Raw genomic sequence first — 23,000 nt, 5'->3', positions numbered from 1 at the left:
TGTTATGAGGTATAATATGGGTCTCAGTGTTTTGTCCTTTTTTGGAATTAGGAAATACAGGGAGTAAACACCTCTTCCTTTTTGATGGTTGGGTACTAGTTCTATTGCTTCTTTTTGTAACAATGCTTGGACTTCTAGTTGTAACAGGTCTAAGTGTTGTTTGGACATATTGGGGGTCATTCTGACCCTGGGGGTAAAATCCGCCAGGGCCAACGACCGCGGGAGCACCGCCAACAGGCTGGCGGTGCTCCCTTGGGCATTCTGACCGCGGCGGTACAGCTGCGGTCATAAACGGAAAACCGGCGGTGTACCGCCGGTTTTCTGCTGCCCTGGGGAATCCTCCATGGCGGCACAGCTTGCTGCGCCGCCATGGGGATTCCGACCCCCATACCGCCATCCTGTTCCTGGAGGTTTTGGCCGCCAGGCACAGGATGGCGGTATGGGGTGTCGTGGGGCCCCTGGGGGCCCCTGCAGTGCCCATGCCAATGGCATGGGCACTGCAGGGGCCCCCGTAACAGGGCCCCACCAAGATTTTCAGTGTCTGCCATGCAGACACTGAAAATCGCGACGGGTGCAACTGAACCCGTCGCACCCCTTCCACTCCGCCGGCTCCATTCGGAGCCGGCATCCTCATGGAAGGGTGTTTCCCGCTGGGCTGGCGGGCGGCCTTCTGGCGGTCGCCCGCCAGCCCAGCGGGAAACCCAGAATACCCGCGGCGGTCTTTTGACCGCGCAGCGGTATTCTGGCAGTCCCAGCCAGGCCGGCGGCTTCCGCCGCCGGCCGGGGTCAGAATGACCCCCATTGTGTGCTCTTGGAGGCACATCTGGTGGCAAATGTAGGAATTCTATGCAATAACCATGTTGGATAATGGCTAGGACCCACGCGTCCGTAGTTATGTGTTCCCAGTTGTGGTAATAATCTGTAAGTCTCCCCCCCCACTGGTGTTGTGTGGTGGGGGTTTGTGACACTGAAGTCACTGTTTGGTTTGTGGGGTTTTTGGGCTTTGAAATTTTCCTCTTGTTTTAGGGAACTGTCCACCCCTATATTGTCCTCGAAAACCTCCTCTCTGATATTGGCCCTGATATGTGGGTCTGACTTGTGAGGTGGAGGGCTCTGTGGTTTGGGCCCAAAACCCCCCTCTAAAGTGTGGCTTCCTAAAAGTGCCTCTTCTCTGTGGGGAGACGAGCGCGCCCATGGCCTTGGCCGTGTCCGTGTCCTTCTTTAGTTTTTCTATCGCTGTATCCACCTCCGGCACAAACAATTGTTGTTCGTTAAACGGCATATTCAGCACAGCCTGCTGGATTTCTGGCTTAAATCCGGAGGTCCGTAACCACGCGTGTCTCCGAATGGTTACCGCTGTGTTTACTGTCCTGGCCGCCGTATCTGCTGAGTCCATAGCCGACCTTATTTGGTTGTTGGAGATAGTTTGGCCCTCCTCGACAACCTGTTGGGCACGTTTCTGGAACTCCTTGGGAAGGTGTTGAATGAGATGTTGCATTTCATCCCAATGTGCCCTGTCGTATCTTGCCAGTAGAGCTTGAGAATTGGCAATTCGCCATTGATTGGCTGCCTGTGCGGCCACCCTCTTGCCTGCTGCATCTAATTTCCGACTTTCTTTGTCTGGTGGTGGTGCGTCTCCAGAAGTTTGTGAGTTTGCCCTTTTCCGGGCTGCTCCTACTACCACAGAATCAGGAGTTAACTGCTGTGTGATGTACCCAGGGTCCGTAGGGGGAGGTTTATATTTCTTCTCCACCCTAGGTGTGATGGCTCTGCTATTGACTGGGTCCTGAAACACCTGTTTGGCGTGTTTTAGCATGCCTGGTAACATTGGCAAACTTTGGTATTGGCTGTGCGTAGATGACAGGGTGTTGAACAAGAAGTCATCTTCTATGGGCTCTGCATGTAATGCTACATTATGAAAAGTAGCTGCCCTGGAAACCACCTGCATGTAAGCAGTACTGTCCTCAGGTGGTGATGGCCTTGCCAGGTAGCAATCAGGACTATTACCTGAGACCGGTGCATCATACAAATCCCATGCATCCGGGTCACCTTGGCTCATCCCTGTGTGCGTTGGTGACTGCATCATTGGGGGTGTTGCTACTGGGGACAAATGTGGCGAGTGTGCTGGCGATTGCTGTGGCGAAAACTGTGGTGGTGTTTTTTCTTTAGCCACTTTTGCTTTTGGCTGCATTTCCGCCTCTTGGAATGAGAGCGTGCGCTTCATTTTTATTGGAGGAAGAGTTCTGATTTTCCCCGTGTCATTTTGTATATGGAGCCTCCTCTGGGTATGGTCTGGCTCTCCCATGCCCAGTTCTTGTTCAAATCTGTGGCCTTGTAATTGTGTGGAAAGGCCTTGTTCATCTGTATAGGAGCTGTGTTTCGGCTCCGAGGCTGAATGTCTCGGCACCAAAATTCTTTCGGCAGTCTTTTTCAGCTCCGAGGAAACCTTTTTGGCTTTCGGGGTGCCGATCTCTCGGTGCCGAGTCTGGTCGGAGCCGGTATCTCGACCGGAGTCGGATGGCTTCGGCTGTTGCGAGGCCTTTTTCGGTGCCGATGTTTGGTCACCGAGTTTTCGGGTTAAGCCATGGCCTGTTGGCGGTGGCGTCCCCTTGGCCTTCATTATTTTGGCGTGAGTTTTCCCCGGGGCTGGTTTACTCACGGTTTGTTGTGTCTTAAGCTGCTCACTCTCGGACTCGTCCGAGTCCGAATCTCGAATGGAGAACCTCTCCTCTTCTTCGACGTCGATGTGCCCGGTCGGTGTAGACGCCATCTGGAGCCTTCTAGCTCTTCGATCCCGCAGTGTTTTCTTGGATCTAAATGCCCGGCAAGCCTCGCAAGTATCCTCTTTGTGTTCGGGAGACAAACACAGATTACAGACCAAGTGTTGGTCTGTATAAGGATACTTTGCGTGGCAGTTGGGGCAGAAGCGGAAGTGGGTCTGGTCCATGAGGTTTGAAGATGGACGCGGTCGGGCCAACCAGGCCCCGCCGAGGAGTGGAAGCCCTCGGTGTCGATGTGCTAGCATTAACCCGGTACCGAGCGCAAACAATACCGTTGAATTTTCCGATGGATAACTATCTTTTCCAAACCGAAATACGGAGCGAAGAGGAACACGTCCGAACCCGATGGCGGAAAGAAAACAATCTAAGATGGAGTCGACGCCCATGCGCATTGGAGCCGAAAGGGAGGAGTCCCTCGGTCTCGTGACTCGAAAAGACTTCTTCGAAGAAAAACAACTTGTAACACTCCGAGCCCAACACTAGATGGCAGGATAATGCACAGCATGTGTATCTGCAGCTACACATGCCATCAAACATATATATATATATATGGTATATGAGGCAATGATTCTGGCTGGGTTAGTACTAGCTCCAGCAGTGTCAATTGTGGTGTTGTGGACCTAATTTGTAGTGCCATTGGAGTTGACCATGTGCCAGAGACCTGTTGCATTTCAATGCCGAAGGAGATGGAAGACAGAACACATAACGGACGTAGAGTCAACTTCAGCGTCTGCGATGCTGGCATCGGTTGTGTGGATGCCCAGGACACTTTGGGCAACGAAAGGGAGGGCACCGGTGTAGGAAAGTTCCCCTTCTTGTCATGGTCACCGCCACTTTTTGGCACTGGTACAAATGTTGTTCAACTGATGTGAATTGGGTGCCTGCTAACCAGGCCCCAGCGCTGGTGCTCTTTCCTAAAACAAGGTAAAATTGTCTAATTGTGTTACAATTGGCACACACTTTAGCAACTCTGGAAGTCCCTAGCAAATGGTACCCCTGGTGCTTAGGGCATGGGTACTAAAGTGGGTCACTAAGGGCTGCAGCATGTATTATGCCACCCTAAGAGACCCCCATACAAATTGTGTGCACACTGCCATTTCAGGCTGCGAGACATGGTGCACACCATGTGTGAAAACACACCATGGCACACTCACTGTTTGCCATGCCCACTGTGTGCCATGCTCTAGTCAATGCATCTAATATATGTAAGTTACCTTTACAGCAGACCTTATAGCCCTAAGGCAGGGTGCATTATATTACATATGAGGGCATATCTGCAGAAGTAGATCTGCCCCTGTGCTGTCTACTTTGAATTAGTAGATGGTACAAACGAACAGGGAAGCCATTTTAAGTATATGTACAAGGCACTGGTCATTTACGAGTCCCCCAGCTACATGATGGCTTTAGCCAGATCTATGGTGTTTGGTGTCAAACACCTCTTCTCAATAAATCCATACGGTTGTCAGTATTGGATTTATTATTGCATGCACCCAGAGGTCCACCATGAAACCAACTAGTCTTCTAGTGTTCTGGCTGACTGGTATTGACCAGCCTGCTACCATAGAAGGGTTTCAGACCCCACTGCAAGTGAGAGCTAGCGCTCTCTGAGGTCAGGAAACAATGTCTGCTCCGGAGAAGGTGTTATGAACTCCTCCAGCAGAACAGCTAGTGAATCTGTATACCAAGGACAGGGATTTCAAAGACCCTGCCTCATTTGATATGCGACCACAGCTTCCTCCAGACCTGGGGAATGCCACCCCCTGCCCTGAGGCCCATTTGGCACCAGGATAGGCGAGAAATTAGCTGTGCAGTAGGCGTGTTGCACCTCAAGGCTAGTCACACCCCTAAGGTGGGCTACCTGATGTGCTCCACGAAAGAAGGGTTCCACCATCTTGGTTTTGGTGGAACTAGGGACTCTGGGTCATGAAAATGTCCACTCCCCAGAAGAAGTGGTCATCTAAGGGGCATAGTTCCCCCAGAGATAAGCAGCCCATTTGCTACTACTACCCTACACAGCCCTTAACACTCCTAAATTCAGTATTTAGGTGGCCCCCTGACACTAGGAACTTAGAGTCACCTGACTATAGGAAGAAGAAAGACAAAGAAGAGCCAAAGATGTGAGAACTGAGGACTAGCTAGGGACTTGGTGCCAAAACATGCCAGCCTGCTCCTATCCCGACAACTGCAAAGGCCCGACTCATCCTGCAGCTGTGCATCCTCCCAGAGTCTTGAAGGGTTGCCAGCACTTTGCCAATGAGCCAGCAACTCTCCTGGAGTGGAGTAGCCGGTCCCCTGCACCAGCAGGCACCAACTGCAACTGCCCGGCCCCCTGTTTTGCTGACTATCAGGTACATCGAGGGAGCAACACACCAGGATGAGAATATCAAGTGTCCAGAAGGTCAGCCGCATTGACCCATCCAGTCCACAGATGTTGAGTCTGCCTGGAATCTTCCTGCAACAGTACCTAGGGTACCACCACCAGTTGCAAGCACCAAGGCTTGTTTGTGTTCAGTCTGAACAACACCGCCGCCAAAACGTACCTGCACGACATGGGAATTCAAGGGAGGCCAGCTCCACATGAGAAGTCGCCTTGCTGTGTTTTTCTCCTCTCTTCTGCAGGTGCATTGAGAACTGAGAGCCTCAAACTCGCCGACCCGCAAGACAAAAACCTATGCACTCGAGGCCCCCAGCCTGAGTCCACTGAAACCGACAATGTCTCTGTGGTCCTGAGACCCTCAAGAACAGAGCCTTCCTTGGGGTTCTGCCAGACTGGTCCCCTAGTCTTTATCTGTAGCCTTTTCTTACAAGTACTTTTCCTCACTGACTTTAGCATGTAGAGTTCGAGGCTGTCACCACGGGAAGCACCTCTGTGCCCGCACACACCAGGGAAGGTCAACTTAACTGTTGCTGCTTTCTTGATTCTTGTCCCCTAATTAACTTAAGTCCAGAAGAACAGCCCCGTAAGTCGTTTGCAAGTGACTGTGCAGTGTATGTTTCTCCCATAAATAACATTACCTCGTTCGAGGCTCATGCCTCAAATCTGAAAGCTATAATTTTTGTATTTTGAAATATCGCTAACTCAAAGTGCTTACCTGATCCCGAAGGTCTTGGTGTCTAAATTAATATAAAAAAACTATGGTTTTTTTCTAAATTGGTCACAAGTTTCTTTTTGAGTGTGGGTCCCATTTACTGATTCTGTGTATTCAACAAATGCTTAACACTACCCTCTGGTAAGCCCTAAACTGCTCACTGACACTATCGCAATGAGAGCAATTTAAATGATTAATTTAATCCCTGTATGACAATAAGGGCCTCATGGACTTTTTTTTACATAGTGTACCTCATTTCGGTACACTACATGAAAAGCCAACTTCCTTCAACATGCACAAGTCGGTGCGCTGGGGATCACAAGATGCTGAATGTGGAATTCAGGAATAGTGATGGATCCATCCCAGATTATGGAAACTCTGGGAATGTGTGCCCACACTGTGGCCTGGGAAGTGGCACCACAGGTGGAACACTAGTTGGAATTAGTGCTGATTCAAATGTACCTGCTGGCTCAGGGCCTGCCGACGTCACCAGTGTCGACAAAGAGCTGGGAGCTAGATCATCTTTATTAGGTTGTTCTTAGTCCAACCTTGAAAGGGGAAAAGTTGGAGGCCTCAGTGACTTGCTTCTTCAAGAACGACATCTAGACTCTTGTCTTCTCTTTTTCTTGTGTCTTCAATTTGATGACTTTTAAGAATGAAGTGATGGAGATTTTGATCTTGGGCAAGACTTTCGACATCCCCGACATTCATCCTTAGCTCTGGCCAGGAATTTTCTTGGCTTCTCTTCCACTGAGCACCTTGGGATACAATATTTGACAGCAGTCACAGGCATCAAGGTTGTGGTCAGATCCGAGGAACCATAAGCAGATGGAATGAGGGTCAGTGATGGACATCTGTCTTGATGCAGCTGAATCCAGATTGTTTCAGTGGAGACATACTGAAGAAATCTTCATCTAATAAGATAAAGAAACTAAGAAACAGCTGAAAACCAATAATTCTCTTGAGAAGAGTTGAAAAGTTACGGATCACTTTGATGGTTTGAAAAAAAGGGACCTGAAATCTACATGCACAGGGGGCCATATAATGGCTCCAGTAAAGTCACAGGACACTGCGTGCAAGCCTCTAATGAAGCCAGCACCCCCTAACAGCATGGGAGAGCTATTAAACAGTTTCCAGATCCGGGCTGATGTCTGGGATATTCAAAATGAGAGGAATCTGCAGGTAGAAGTATCCATCAGAAGGGGTTACACTGGAATAGAAGAGTTAGGAATGTGTCCTTCTTTTGACTTTGAGAGCAACAACAATTTTTTAAGTACACACTCCAGTCCTTGTGTGTGGTAGAAGGTGACTCCAGCCACTACAGTCCTGTTGTGGAGTAGAAGAAGATTTCCATCTCTAATGTAATATTATAAGTTGGGAGTGTTTGCGGCCACTGTATCCTAGTCTCAAAGCACAGCATATTGATCCTGTGACTGCTGGGAGACCACAATGACAAAGCTCCCTATCCCTATTTTTCCTTTTTAATTAGATTGTGCATCTGTGGGCATGCCAGCTGAAGTGGGGGTTGTTGGTAGTGTGTTTACGTCTTGGGAGTCTGGAAGAGCCACCTTATGAGACAGCAGCAGCTGTTTATGGATTTGCATTTTGTTCTATTGAGATGTCATACCTGAATCTGACAGGTAAAATCTGAAGTCACTAGATAACTATAGTGGCTTCAGTCTGAAAAATAAACACGTAAATACCAAACAAGAGTACCATCCCCAAAATAGGGTGTGTTTCTGTAAAACAAAAAAACAATGTCCCTAATGTGCTATGAATTTTATCCGGCCACATTGAGAAAATATTAATTTTTAATGATCACGACTGCCATACATTTCACGTTTGTGAACAGGAAAAGTAGCACAAGAAAGTTTGCTCTCAATAGGTCGGGCATCCAATATGGTTAAATCTAAAGTCCTGTGGAATGTGGGTCGCCAGAAAAGGGTTTTGACTGGCAGAGCAAGGTGGGAGCATGCCAAAGGTAACCAAGTGGTTCCCCTGCCTATAAATGAGGTAGGGCAATCACTTCAGCACACCTCTATGCTCCTACACTGTCCCTGGCTGACTGTTTTTCACTCACCCTTATGTTTACTTGGTTAACCCCCTCACCACTCCTGTTGCAAGTTGATTGCATGTGGTTAGTGCTATTATCATGAAGAGTATATTTATCTTATTTGGAAGCATGCCACTTTATATTTCAAGGCACCTTGTTCTACAAGCACACATTCATGCTCACCATATGTCACTCCTTCACAATTATCTCACAGTCTCACTGAACATTCTTTGGCCATTGCATTCATTTCAGTTCATGGAAATGTTTTGCTCTCAAGTGTTCCAAATGTTGCATAGCTATACCAGACTTTGCCTACGTCACTCGTTCCTGTTAGTACCTGCCTGGCAAGGATCACCCTGCTTATACCCATCTGACTCTCTGTTCAGTCACACTCTGTACCTTTAAGAAGATTTGGAAAGCCCAGATGAGAGCTTTGCTCTTTTGCTTTTCTAGCAGTGTTTTCCAAATGATGGTCAGGTCCTGCAGATCCCAATTGTGCATCTCTGCTGAGATGTTCAGGTGAGCTACAGCTTCCATCGCTGTCTTGTCATCCACCCATGTGATTATCCATACGCAAAGACAATGAATGACAGGTGCTCCCTAGAAAATGGTAGAATGATAATAATTTTGAATGATTAGTATTCAAAACACACTAAATCAACTCTCTGAGTTCAAATAATAGGTGTGGTACTGAATTTATGGCAATGAAACGTAGAAATGCTGAGTCATGTCTACCACTATTCAAGCAGGTGACCCGGATGTTACAGAGAGATCGCTGCAGTGGCTTATTTTCAAGACAGAAGAAGGAACCTGTCACACAAACTAACAAAATGGTTATTTACGGGTAGGAGTAGTTTTACAGCCTGACGAGTTTTCTGGATTTACACACTAAGCATCTATTCCTCCATCTAGTGGTTGGGTCAGGAATCATGTCTTCTCTTTCTTCTCTTTTTGTGTAAATGGGCATCACTGATCACCATTCGGTGGTAAGTCCATCCCCTGTGTGACGTCGGATATCCCAGAAGTTCCTGTGTGTGGTTGCCATCTTCAGATTCTTTTTTATCCTGGGGCCTGCCCTGGCTGGAACTTTCCTTGTTTTGAAGTGTTGCTCACCTTGCCTGTTTGCTTTACCCTCATTTTCGGGGAGGTGGGTGGGTCGCACGCTAAGCCAGAATACTCTTCAGGCTGCAAAACTACTTCTACTGGTAAGTAACCATTTCGGTTTGCAGCATGAACCCTTTTCTGGAATCACATGTTGTGCATCTGATTATGAAGTGATATTTGGTTCATTGGGAAGGATGGCATGAAATATGGGGACGTTGGCAAACAGATGTTGGAGTAGGCTCTGTTGCACCAGTAATTCGTTGTTTATCTGGATGCACACACAGTAGAGTTTTGTGAAGGTGTGTGGGGATGATCAAGTTGCAGCCATGCAGATGTCAGTAATGGGTATGTCTGTAGGAACACTAGCTTAGCAGACTTCTTGCTAGTTGAATGTACCCTGGAACATGTGGGGGAGAGTTTTTCCTGCTTTTGTGCAGCAGGTTTGGGTAGTTTTCACTATCCATCTTGCAATCGTTCCCTTTGTTATTGGCATACCTTTTCTTGTCCTGGGAAAGGAGGGAGATGAAGAGCTAGTTCCCCTTTCCAATTTCTTTTGTCTCTTGTAGACAGTACATGAGTGCTCTTTTCACAAGTCCAAGGTGTACAATGCCCTTTTGGCTTGCGACTTTGAGTTCTGGAAAAAGCTGACAGTTGGATGATTTGGTTGACATGGAAGTGAGATACCACCTTTGGTAGAAATTGAGGATTTGTTTGTTAAGCAGCTTTGTCCTTGTGGAATGGTTCCTGGATCGTGAGCACTTCTAACTTTCTGACTGCGAACTGATGCAATCGCTATTAGGGACGCTGTATTTAAGGTTAAGAACATCAAAACTTCAACTGTGTCTTGTGCATGGGCTCAAATGGTTCTGTTATCAATTCTGTGAGTACTGGGTTCAGGTTCCACATTGGTGTTGGTGCTGCTCTTGTTGGCTCCACTCTAATTCTTCTAGGAACCCCTTCACAACTAGTAGTGTTAAGAGACTGCTTCCTGTCGTTCCTTTGTTGTATGCAACTATGGTGGCCAGTAGGACTTTTAGTGATGCGTAGGTCAGGCTGCTGCCAATGAGATGGGTGAGGTATGTCTACCTTGTAACAGTGCTCTATCCTTATTTCTAGTTGTTCCTGTTCCCAGCACCACTGAATGTACCTAATCCACACGGCTCTTTAGCACTTCCTTGTGCTTGGCTTTCTAGCCTCCTTCAGGATCTGCATTGTCCGGGTGGGCAGCTGCAGGTGTACAGATTTTAGGTATTCAGGAGCCATGCTACTAGGTTGAGTGTGGCTGGTTCTGGATGATACACTCTTCTGTCTTGCATTGTTAACAGGTCCTGTTGTGCCTTGGTTGGTAAGATTTGTCCTTTGCACATCTCTAGTAGGTCTGAATAAAATGTCTGTCTGGCCCACTGCAGTGCGATGAGTGAGTGACGCCCTTGGTTGCCTGGCCTTGTCCAGTAATCTTGGGATCAGTATAATCGGTGGAAAGACATAAGCAAAACTCCCTGATGACAAGTCATTCCTTTTGGACTGCTGATGTGGAAACATGGACAGGAAATCTGGGAATTTTGCATTTTCTGGACTTAAAAATACGTCAATGCTTGGTGTGCCCCAACGTATGAACACTCTGTAAAATAGTTCCTGCTTTTATCTCCATTTGTGGGAGGTGCACTCTTGTTTTCTCAATCTTTTCTGCCTGTGTGTGTTCTGTTTCCCTGGAAGGTGTATTGTTACTCTGTTTCTGTTCCGTTGAATTGTTCATTTCCATATCTCCTGCGCTACTTTAGACAGTGGGAAAAATCCTTGTTCCTCCCTGCTTGTTGAGGTAGAACATAATCCATTGTCCGTTTTGATAAACAATGTCTGTCTCTTCACCTGCACCTGGAATGCTTTCAGCACTAGGAAGACTAGCATGAGTTTCAGGTGATTTATGTGCTTCACGGTGTCAGCTGGATCCCAGAATTCAATGATCTGCAAGTTGCCCCTCTGTGTTCCCAAGCCTTGTGAGAAGTGTTTGTTGTTATGGTCACCTTGGAGGCTGGCGATTTGAAAGGTCTCCTTATTACATTTGCTAGGTTAAACCATTCTATTTCCTTTTAAACCCTTGCTGTAACAGCCACTAGATCCTCCAGGCTACCCGTGGCTTGTGATCATTTGTTGCAGAGCCATTCCTTTATAGGTCACATATGGAGTCCTGCATGTGGCATGAGGGTAATACAAGATGCTGAAATGTCCATAAATTTCATGTCAGTTCTCACCTTCAAAGACTGCCCCTTCTGGTAGCAACAAGCATAATGTTCTATTGCTGTCGCCCTCTTGGGGACTGGATATGCATTTGCTGTTCTTGAGTCCAATTTTGGCCCCAGGAACACTTTCTCTTGCTCTGGGCGTGGTGATAATTTCTTGTGGTTTATGGTGCCCCCGGGTGTTGTAGCATGGTGATGACTGTGTGCATAGACGTGTATACCCTGTCTTCTCAGGTATGTTGCCACTGACACTAGCCACTTTGTTTAGCACCCTTGGTGCTCATTCCATGGCAAAGGGTAGCACTCTGAACCTATAGTGTATCTTTGTCCAGGACGAAGCTGCAGTACTTTTTGTAGGCATGCTTTAGGCCTCAGGTGGCCACGTAATCTCCTTTCCCTAGGAGTGGGATTAATTCTTGTAGCGCTGTCATTTTGAAGTGTTAGGCTCATATGAATTTGTTAAGGTATCTGAGGTCTAGAATCAGTATAAAGGGCAAGTCTAACCAGTATGGTTATTAGATGCCACCCCCTGTCTCCTTTGGAAGAACTCTATGGCTTGTTTTTTTGATCAGTTCCTTGACTCCTTTTCACAACTGAATGAGCTCTTGCTCCTTTAAGGTTCTTGTCTTTGGAGTAACCGGTGGCCGTGGTCTGGTGAGTTCTATGCAGTAACGTGTATTATGATGTTTAAGATCCAAATGTCTGAGGTGATTTACCTCCACTCTTGGACAAATCCTCATATCCCCACTGGCTCACTAGTTTTAACTGGTGGACGTGTGGGCAAACAGTGGCATTTGCTTAGTGTTCTTCCTTTTACAATTTGTCCTCTCCCTCTGGGTTTCCCGCAAAAGAACTGCCTTGCCTTGTGTCCACTGTTGTTGAACAGGCTGGTGTGTGGCTTGTTGGATGAAGCCTTGCTGTTGGAGGTTCAGCCTCTCCTGAAGGATCACCTAAACTGTAAGGCCCCCATGGCCTTGGCTGTTTCATTATCTTTCCTGATTTATTGGAGGGTGTCGTCTACGGCAGTTCCAAACAGGCTTCCCCTGTGGAACGCATGTTGATGACGGATGCCTGCACCTCTGCCTTGAATCTATAGGTCCTCAGCCATGCACATCTCCTGAAGATGCTTCCCATGCACATCTGCCTGCTAGCAGTATCCGGCGCATGCAGTGCTGATTTGAGGCAGGAGTTGGCAAGGTTCTTGCCTTCTTGGATCACTGCCTTTGCCTGCTTTTTGAATTCCTGCTTGAGGCTCTGTATGAGTCCTTTCATTGCTGGTGAATGTACTGACTGAAGAGTGCACTGGAGTTCACAAGTCTCCATTGCTTCTCCACTTACCTTTCTAATTTTCTACACACAAGCTCCATTTGTTTTGCTCTCTTTCTCTGGTGGTTTCCTGGTTGATGTGGGGGCTTTATTTCTCATTGTGGATGTTGGCACTATGATGGAGTCACCTGGTATGTTCCCCTTGATGTAATGAGGACCTTGAGATGAATGCTTATATTTCTTCTCAACTTGAGGAGTTACTGTGATGGCTGTGGCTGGTTATTTAAATGTTTCCTTTCCCTTGTCCAGTATGCTGGGAAGCATGGGTAGGTACAGGTTTGCCTTCTGTGATGGCACCAGGGATTCAAGGAGGAAGCATGAGTTCTCCCTCTCTTCCTTGAGCTGGATTCCATACATATCTGCTGCTCTCTTGATCAGTCCACTGTACATGAACAGGTCGTCAAGGGCGAGGGCCTCGAGGGGTAGCTGTTGACACCCACTAGTGGGATTCAGCAGAGATCCTGCCATTCATCGTTGAAATAGCATCGTGGTGGCTCTGTCTTCCTTGTATTCAAAGCAGTCTTCCTACGCTTCATGCGGCTCTGTCGTCGAGAGTGCCTTGATGTCCGGTAGGTCGTCGGCCAACACCCTTGACTCCAAAGGTTTCATGAGTATGTGGAACGCCTTTAAGAAGTAGTCTTACTCCTTCTTTCATTGCATCTCGGCCTTGAGTCAGCGTCTTTTTCTTTCAACCTTGAGTGAGCGTTCAACGCTGATAGTCGAGGAGGGTTCCTTCTTTGGGGAAGCCGGTTCTCTGGCTTTCACTTCCTTGTCCATTTCCTTTGCTCCCTCCTTTCCACCTGCTTGCGTTGAGGGTTGGCTAGAAGGTCTGCCCCCATGAGTGTCTTTTAGTCAGGACTAGTGTGGCTCCTTATGTTTATGCCAGCTTTCAGTTGTTACCTTCTGCTACTTGGATTTTCCAGAATATCTTGCCACCTTATTTGTGGCTTCTGCTCTCTCTATGTCAATGATGCTGCCTTCAGCGTCCGACTCCCCTCCTTGTGCTGGTTCACCTTCCTCGACGTTCTCCTAGTCATCACTGGAAAGTCTTAGGTCTTTCAGGGATTCTTGTGGCCTGTGGGTGACAGCCATGGCTTGATGTACCAGTCACTGTTTCAGTCTAGTTTTGAGTGTCTTAGGTATGAATTTGGCACTCGATTCACAGTCTTCAGTGTTGCGATCCTTCAGGAGGCACTGGTTGCAAACCTCATATGGATCCCTCTGCACAAACTTGTGGTGGCTGTTGGGACAGATTTTAAAGGGGGTGTCCACCAAATCCCTTATCTGCCCTTCTCCTCTGCATTCTCCGGCATGTGGTTCTCACAGACGGGATTTCCCGTCAATGTCGGGAAGGCTCCCTTCCTCAGTCTTGGGTGTTTCTTGTGGTCTCCTGTGATTTTCAATGCTTTCAGTGAACATGCTTTTCTCTCCTTTCTGCAATTCTTCTAAGATTCTTGGGAGCTCCTCTAGTGTGTTTCCAGAGCCGATGGTGGAAAAAAGAATCTGAAAATGGTGACCATGCACAGGAACTTCTAAGGAGCCATCTGATGACACACTTGGGATGGACTTACCACCAAATGGTAGTAGATGATGCCCAGACACACAAAAAAAAGAGAGAAGAAAAACAAGACACAATTCCGGACCCAAACACTAGATGGAATAATAGGTGCACAGCATGTGAATCCAGAAAAGGATTTATATTGCTAAACCATAGTTTAATTCAGTCCTTGACACCTAAGCGTTGCATCTTCCTCTGATGGAACAGGGAATTTTCTCTACCATTGAATAAGAGAGGGAGATGTTTAATGAAAACCATTTACTGTATGTTTCTGCGATCAAGCTACAACAGCTAATGTTACATCAACACTCTGCAAGCAATGGTGGCCTTTAAAAAAGGAGGCTACAGTACATTGGTAGCCAAATACCATTATCATGTAATGATGTAGGGACAAATGATAAAGCAACATTTTGTATTTGTTGTTAAATCCATTACATCCTTTATTCGTCATTGAGCACACCTTCTTCCCTGAAGTATGGTTGAGTACCGCACACCACAAAGGACGCTCCATACCATCTTTGTTGAAATGACAATAGCATCTGGTGCTCCCAGCAAGTATTACTGTAAAATCTGAAACTGTAACAAATCCAATGCATATGAACCTGAATCAACAAAGCACAGCTGCATGAGCAGCAGGACTGGCTGTCTGCTAAAGGTGATACTGTCTAGATAATGTTTAAGAACAGGCTGTGCTTAGTGCAGTGACATGCCTTCTTTTGGCACGTTGGAAAAAAAACCAACTTGAAAATACCCCTCAAGCAAGAGGGGACAGCAAAAACACAAAAGAAAAATCTGAAAGAGGAGACGCAGCGCAAGAACCCCTTTCCTTTGTCTTGTATCTGGCAAGAAAATTGTTGGTGATGCAGAGGTAGGGGACAACTATGCATGGGAGGAAGGAATGCTGGTGCTTAGGTCAAAGAGAAAGAATCTATGGGAACTTTCTTTGTATGTCATTTCCACTACTGCCAACATTGCAGGCAATTTCTAAACGGTTGTGAAGAAGGTAAAATAAGTATGCAGGGTAAACTGTGAAACAAAAATGATGTCTTTCTCAAGATGTCATATAAAAAGATGCAAACAGAGCCTTGCAGCCTTTCAAATTGAGGAAATGCCAAGATTTCACGATGTCTAGTAAGACCCTGTGAATGCTGTATTATATTTTATTCATACATTTGGTGGAAGGGCCTTGGTTCCACTAATCTAAGAGAAAGAAATTGGTTTCTGTACAATGGATGATCAAGATTTTGATTAACTGGGAAATTGAGGTGCAACTAGTTGGTGTACACCTAGGATTAGGCTGGATCCCATATGCATACAGGAGGTAAATTATAATCTTCTCAATGAGGCATTATTTAAACATGTTGGTACTGTAGATAAACACATGGATCATTTCAACAGTGGGATAAGGAATATCTGCAAGATCATTCTTGCAAAACATTTTAAAATTGCAAACAAATAAGCTTCACCAGTTTAATGAATTGGATCACAAACACTGCATACAAAGTTCATTCTTAGTGTAAAGGTAATGAATACCTTAAAATGCCTGCCATTTGTTTCAAGTATCTAAAAATGAAAGTTGGACATCATATGAAGAGAGATGTGTGGGAAATCAGTTGTTTCAAAACTTTAGGTTTGAGGCTACTTTAAAACTAGGATGCTTGAACAATGTTATCCATGAAAGGAGGCTTTGCAGATGTGGACATGATATACCTGAAACTTTATCCACATACATTTTGAATGGCTTCTCAACATTATACAAAGGGGTGGCACAATATTAGTTGACTTAAATGTGCATAAGGCCATAACATGGATGGAAGCATGGACATGTTTAGTTATGGCAGACCAATCAATTTTTTTTTAGCAGCAAATAGATATCTAAAACATGTCAGATATTAGAAACAAAACAAAACCAAATCAATTTGATAATTATCTTAAATGTCCAGGTATATGAAATGATTAAATGCTTAAGATAATGTGTACATTTCAAGGTTAATATGTTTTTTTGTAAATTCCACTTATTTAATACAATCAGAAAATTATGAAAAATAGCTATGCCAACAAGATGGCTAATATAAAAGCACAGGTTTCTGCAAAAGAATCAAAAGCTCTGTGGATACTTTTTCAGAAGTCCCAGTGCAGACAGGGTTTACTAGGTTCCGCCTGTTACAATCAGAACTGGTTTTCACTAGTGACCTGGGAAGTAACCTTACTCTTGTACCAAAAACTGAGCACCAAGTACAACCTTTTAGCATTTGAACTCCCAGAGTAGCACAACTGAGTAGCCCAAGGCTTACCAAGGGAAGATATTCAGGGTTTGAGATTCTGAAACCAATATGCCCAACAAATAGGGATTAATCAACCAATGCTCATTCAGTGCTTTGTCTTAAAAGAGAAAGTACTTTACTATTCACACACAACATAATACATAGGTGTCCTTTGATATGGTTCTGAGCAGTAATCTTGGTGAAAAGCAAAAAAAATCTCTAGGACCCCCTGAGATTCATGGGGAGTCTGGTGTCCATGAGGGAGTCTGACCTGGTCTCTGCATTGCTGGTGAATGCTCCTTCCCCTGAGAGAAGTGTTTGTCCCTCATTGCTGTATCTTACCGTTTGCACCATACTTCCTGTCCATATCAGTCTTTGCTAATCTGAGCTATTTTGTCTAGTCTAGCCAGAGCTTCTGCAATCCCACCCTCTCTGTTTTCCTACCTTTCATGTTTGATCTTTCTCTCTTCCCAGGCCCACTTATCAAGTCTATCCATTCAACCTTCCTTTTCTTCTTGGTGGTCTAATCTGAGTTGTCCTTCTAAAACCTCCTAGATTTTTCCTCCTGCTCTTTCTTAACTTTCTGGAGACCAAGCTCAAGGTTCAGGGTCTAAAAGAAATTTAACTTACTTAAAGGAACAATCCTGGGGACTAGGGACATGGGTACCTACAGACGGGTAGAGGAGGCAGTCTCTGGGAAACACTAGTGAACAATTTTGTAGGACACTGGTTACGGCATTCTGGGAGAAGCCTGAGCTCAGGGAAACTGGAGAGCCTGTGTGCACTGCACTGCACTATCCTCTCCAACCCTCCCCTATGTTTCCTGAAACCTTCTAGGAAGGCCCATTGACCATGATCATGAAATCTATAATAACCTCCATATAACTGGACTTTGAACCCTACATCCCCTGCCCCAACATGTCTTCTTCAACTCATCTAAAGATGTGCTTTTTGGGCTTACTTCTTCCCCTTTGCCATCTGGTATTCTTATGTGCAGGCTGTGTGTGAAAAGCTACATTTATTAACTACTACTTGCATCTGTTGGAAATGGATTCTAGTGCTCCATCACTACTTGACACCAATTGTGGGAATGTATTCAAGAATCTTAGGACAGACAGAGATTACTGAGCTCGGATTGTGACAAAAAGAGCTGGTTATCACCAGTATCCTGCAGCTTAACTTAATTATTGAACCCAAAACTGAGCACCAAGCACACCCTCTTGGCACTTGACATTCAAGGTAGTGATGTTCAGCAGTCCAAATCCTACTCCATGAGTGGTTTGGGTTTAGAGACTCAGAACTTAATAAGCCATCCAATAGTAATTGACAAATCTATGTCCAGTCAGTGCTTTGTCTTAAAACGTAATTGGTTTTTAAACAATAGTATTTTCTTCTTAAATCCGCTCAGCCATTTTATTTTTTAATACAACAGCCGGTATTCTGCTGAGCAGCACTGAAAATGTTACTGGTGTACCTCCACCACTAGATGCTTTGCAACCATTAAACAGAACGTCTGTTCTTTCCAGATTACACCACACACAGAATGAATCAAGACATTTATTATTGCTCTGAGTGCAATTATGCCAAATCGGTGCAGCCGTTTCTACTTACTCAAATGTTCACTCATTTGATAAGCACCCGCAAACACCATATTTACTTAGCAATGATTTAAGCTAAAGTATCCTTTTGTATTTCTTTTGCCACTTTCACACATATTTCCCCCACTGATATATTAGACACTGAGAATTTTTCCAGGAGTCCTTGGGCAGATAGAGGTTACTGGGCCCAGACCATATGAACCAGTGATGTTTATAAGGGGTGTCCAGAGACTTAACCTTACTGCTACCCCCAAAACTGATCACCAAGCATGGCTACTTAGCACTTGATTCTCAGGCCAGCAAAGTTGAGTAAGTCAACGATTCCTCAGGGAGGTGGTGGATTAAAGGCTCAGCATGCAAAAGTAATTCAGTAACAAATAATAAATCACTGCCCAGTCTGGACTTAAGTACACTTGTCTCTCCCTCTCCCCTCAGGGGAACAGTGTTGCAGTACCTTTCTTTGGCCTGATGGTGAAGTTAATGAAATCCCTTCATAGGCACTGCCTTTCTGAGAAGGCTGTCCTACTCCCATGCTATGAACTCAGCATGGCCATTCTAGCATGGATACTTTATTAGGGGTCTCAGCCCAACTGACCGAGTTTGCACTTCAAGTCACACTCCATACATAATTAGGATAGGCCACAGCAGCACCAGCACAAGTCTGGTGGAGATGCGGGAGGGGCAGAAGGGCCTGTGGCCATGAGCATATTGTGGGGTGAGCCACGAGGGGGAAGGGAATGTATAGTTTGAAGGAGGTCTGTCTACTCTCTTAATCTCACCAGCACTCTGCTATCTGCCCTACTGAAAATGATCCCTGGGATATTCTGTGGGACAACGCAGTAAAATAAACATGTGCTGGCTGGTCTTTCCCTTTCAGCTCTCATCTTCATTAGCAGATAAAATATGCCTGATAGAAAATAGAAGCCACTTTGGCTGTAGCCACATGCACGTTTCACATGTAGCAAACAATGTGTGCACACACATATACACATCTGTAATAACTACACATGCAACATCAGTCCCGCTTATGGATGGGAGGAGGATCCAGTTATGGAAAACTGGCAGAATAATTTCAAACACAGGCCAGACAACTAGGCTGCTTCCCCAAAGCAGAAAGCAGAGAAAATGTCTGCCCTGCACTACAATAATTTTGCTGCCATCAGTCAGTCCCCTGCATTACCATAGAGATAATCAGTCATTCTCCTAACAATGGGAGATGCATTTAATGTGCTCTCTTGACCACAGAGTCCCACTACGGGTCTCATGCCATATCTTATAAAGGCCTCAGCACACACATGACTGTCACGTGTGGTGTGATGGGGATCAAAAACTAGTGCTTACAATGTTGACTATGAAGTATGAAAGCACAGTCTGCAGACTCATACAGCATACCTTTCTTCATCACAACTGGCCCAAGAAGAACTCTGCACATTGCTGCGGTTGGTATTTATTTAATTCTGAGCAGTTACCATACTTAGTATTCTGTTAGGTTTGTAATACCCTTCTACAGCCAGTGGCTGAACAGAAGCTGAAATTGAGCACAATAGTAGTAGTTCTGAAAATCCCTTCCCACCCTCTTTTTGCCTGATGAACCTCTCTGGAAGAATATCTCTTATTAAAACATTATATTTTGTGCGACTTATATTATGCTACAGGAGAGGGCCAAATTATGTGGCAGGGTTAAGTAAATTATGTGGCTAGATACAGCAAATTATGTGGCATTATGTGGTAAATTCTGTGACAGTATTACTTCATTATTTTGTCATTTTGAAGCTTGTTAATACAGTCTGGGCATTAGCTGCACTTCATTACTACAAGTTTAACATCTAAATATAGGACTAAACTACAGAAGGGTGACCAGCCAACCTTTGTCAAGGGCCTTCCACTGCGCGGCAAAACGTGTTGCTGCGCTTTCAGAAACGTTTGAACTATTTGAGCTAGAAATCTGCAAACTATGCCGCAGACAATGGATTAGGCAGCAAAGCTACAATTATGCGAAAATAGCTGTGGCCGCACAATCGCCTAATTCTAGTGGCCCTGGTTATAGTCCAAATTTGCAAAACAAGAATTCAGGAATGAACTTGGGCACCACTTGAAAGTTATATAATGCACTGAGAAACATTTCCGTTTTGGCCACTTGCACCCTTTCCCATCTGAGAAAGGGGCAGATGAACTCAAATCATTTAGTTTAGGCACATCTGAATTGATATTCACCTCCTATCTGAAGTTTCCATTTAGCAATAACAACCCCAAAACTTACAATCTCTCATATACAACCTGAGAGCAGATAATTAATAAGACTTTGCAGAATTAATGCCAATGCTGAAAGATAAAACAAATACTTCAACATAATCTAGCACGTCTAGTACTTTCAGGATTGCCTAATTGATGTATAGCAGGATGTCATGAATGTTGAGTGAAATATGTGATAATAAGGTAAACTGTATCCTCTTTAGACTCTATTGTGGGTGTAAATTCTACTGGGACAGGTGGAACTCTGTCTTGTCCCTCTTCGAATCAGTGAGGTTTTGAACATTAGGAGATCCAGAATACTTCTGCACTTACAGCTTCTCATACATCTGTTTGTTTCCCTACTTGAGGTGAAAACCAATTGAACTGTCAATGACACTGACCATGAGATCGGTGTCCATGTAGTCAAAAGCTGTCTCAGTATTTAGATTATAAAATCATAAACCTCTGATTACCTGTAATTTTGGCAAATATAATTTAATACATACACATACATAAACTGCGTTAAAACCCTCTTAAAACCTTCACTTAAGGAGAAAAAAACAAGAGCTGAACACAAAAGCGAGTACTGTGTAGATATTACAACTTCTGAGAATAGAGGTGCAAATGTATCTTACACAGTTCCTTGCAGCACAGTAACTCCTGTGGTGAGGGCTTAGCAGTGAGAGACAAGCACTGTCATTATAGTGTTACCTGGTACCCAAGGCTGTGAGTACTTCTGTTACAGTGACCTCTACTTACTAGGCCTGGGAGTGTGGATCAGTAATACTGCAACCTAGAGGAACAAAGACCTCACCTGTAGACAAGCTGCCAAAACACTGAAGAGTGGTACCCGCTGTTTCACAGCTGCTGCCAAGAGAAAGCTCCAAGGGGTGGGATCCTCCCAGCTGCAGAAAAGCACTTGGAAGACATCATTCAGTGTGGTGGATGGTGGTCCAGTTCTCCTGGTCTTCACCTCTCTCTGCATGATGACCTTCTCCCCTTCACCTGCCTGAGCAGAAAACTGAATGTTCTCAAAGGCTAGATCCAGGTGATCCTTCAGGGGCACATCACCAAAGTCTGCTAGGATAGAGTGAACCTAGTGCAAGAGAAATATATCAGGGAGTTCAATATCCAGGAAATAAGGCGAGAGTCACACAAAAGAGATAACGCTGTGCCAATAATTTTCACAATACATAAAGAGAATGTCTTGCCTCCAGGATTGGCTTAGCTGAGGGTTGAAGTTGAGCACTTGTTTAGAACCAAAAAGCTGCATCCACACCCACATTTAAGTAAAAGCCTGATGGTGACACACTTAAAACCACACTGAAAGTGGCAGAATAGAATAAAAAAAGATGCAAAAAGTTGAAGAACATGAACTGAGTAAAATAAAATAAAGAAAGTGATGGGCAGAAGGCATAACCCCACAACACTGCTGAAACTACATCAATGGGTCACTACATCGACGTGCCCACTAGTTTGAGTACCACTTAACAGTTTTAGGTATGCATAATAAGAAATCTTCATGTAAGTGAAGGCATTAAATTAAGGGTCTAGGTTAATTGATTACTCCAATTTAATTTCCTAAAAATAAATTAAGGGTTAGGGTAAATTAATGAAAAAGCAATGCAAAATAAATTAATTTAAACTACAATAAAACTAATTGGTGGGTCCCTTCTTCTAATTAACATAACTCAGCTTTAAGTAACTATAATTAAGGTTAAGGATGGATATAATAAACTGACATTTCAATAAAATTAAGGGCTTTGGTTACGATTCATTCTTTATTTTTATTTTTTTAAGTTATTTTAACTAATTAATGGTTAGAATTTTAGTAAAGAATACTTATTCAATAAATGCTAATTGGTATATAAACTAATTAAGACTTGGTGTTGATTTATTTTTGTAACCATTCAATTTAATCCCAATTAACTAAGGTTTAGGGATAACAATAGGGTAAGTTGGCTGTTACCTTTCATTTTAATGTGATTTCTTATAAATTAAACATGTTAATGGCTAATGTCAGCCAAGTATACTATTCAATAATTTTTAAAATTACTTTAATTTATTATAAATGAAGAACAAGTTAGGGTAATGCTTGCTATAAAATTATGTTACTAATAAATCAGTTCAAACTAAATTAGGGAAAGAAATAGGTTTAGCAATGTGGGCAATTATTTCATTTGACAAAATTTTATGAAAAGTATTTAAGGGATGGTTTAATGTAATGTAAATTCATTGTGAATGGAGTGAAAGGATACTTAATTAATTTAATGTTCTTTCAATTAATTTAGATTAGGCCTTAGTGTCAATTATTAAAAAATTAACTGATTTAATAATTGAGGGTAAAGTTTTTCAATATTTATTTGCAATGCACTTTTAAAACGTCTATGTAGCTGCATAGGGTGGAAGCAGTTGTACATTAAAAACATATCTAACAAAGTGGCAGTCGATGTAGTAGCACTTATGTACTTGAACCTCAACAGTAGGGGTAGTGGACACTGTGGTATTAAAATAAAACGCTGAGAGCAAGGCCATGAACAAGAGTAGTGGAAGAGAGGTGTGGGGAGATTATGAGAGGAATGAGAAATGGTAATATGAACGCGAGGGACAAGGAAGAAAAAACAGGAACATTAGAACAAGTGGAACATAGGCAGAAAGAACATTAATAAAGGGGAGCACAGATAGCAAGCACCATGAGAAAGAAGCCTGTGTCTGACTTATAGGACCTATCTTCAGTTGACATATATCATAACATT

The 23,000-nt window shown here is 44.3% G+C and overlaps 1 protein-coding gene across 4 annotated transcripts in view; it reads right to left on the bottom strand.

The window, feature by feature from the left end:
- The window catches only part of SPG11 (SPG11 vesicle trafficking associated, spatacsin), a 579,875-nt gene that overhangs the window by 187,158 nt on the left and 369,717 nt on the right, over positions 1-23,000 (bottom strand). For all 4 annotated transcript variants that reach the window (XM_069222954.1, XM_069222953.1, XM_069222956.1 and 1 more), the window contains 2 exons: positions 21,059-21,340; positions 8,322-8,522 (listed from right to left, as the gene is read on the bottom strand). In XM_069222954.1, coding sequence (XP_069079055.1) covers positions 8,322-8,522; positions 21,059-21,340 — 483 coding nt within the window. The remainder of the gene's footprint in view (positions 1-8,321; positions 8,523-21,058; positions 21,341-23,000) is intronic.

The sequence above is a fragment of the Pleurodeles waltl genome, chromosome 3_1 (genome assembly GCF_031143425.1).
Source record: "Pleurodeles waltl isolate 20211129_DDA chromosome 3_1, aPleWal1.hap1.20221129, whole genome shotgun sequence".
Taxonomy (NCBI): domain Eukaryota; kingdom Metazoa; phylum Chordata; class Amphibia; order Caudata; family Salamandridae; genus Pleurodeles; species Pleurodeles waltl.
Note: the sequence above shows the minus strand (reverse complement) of the source record. Positions and strands in the feature narration are given on the sequence as shown.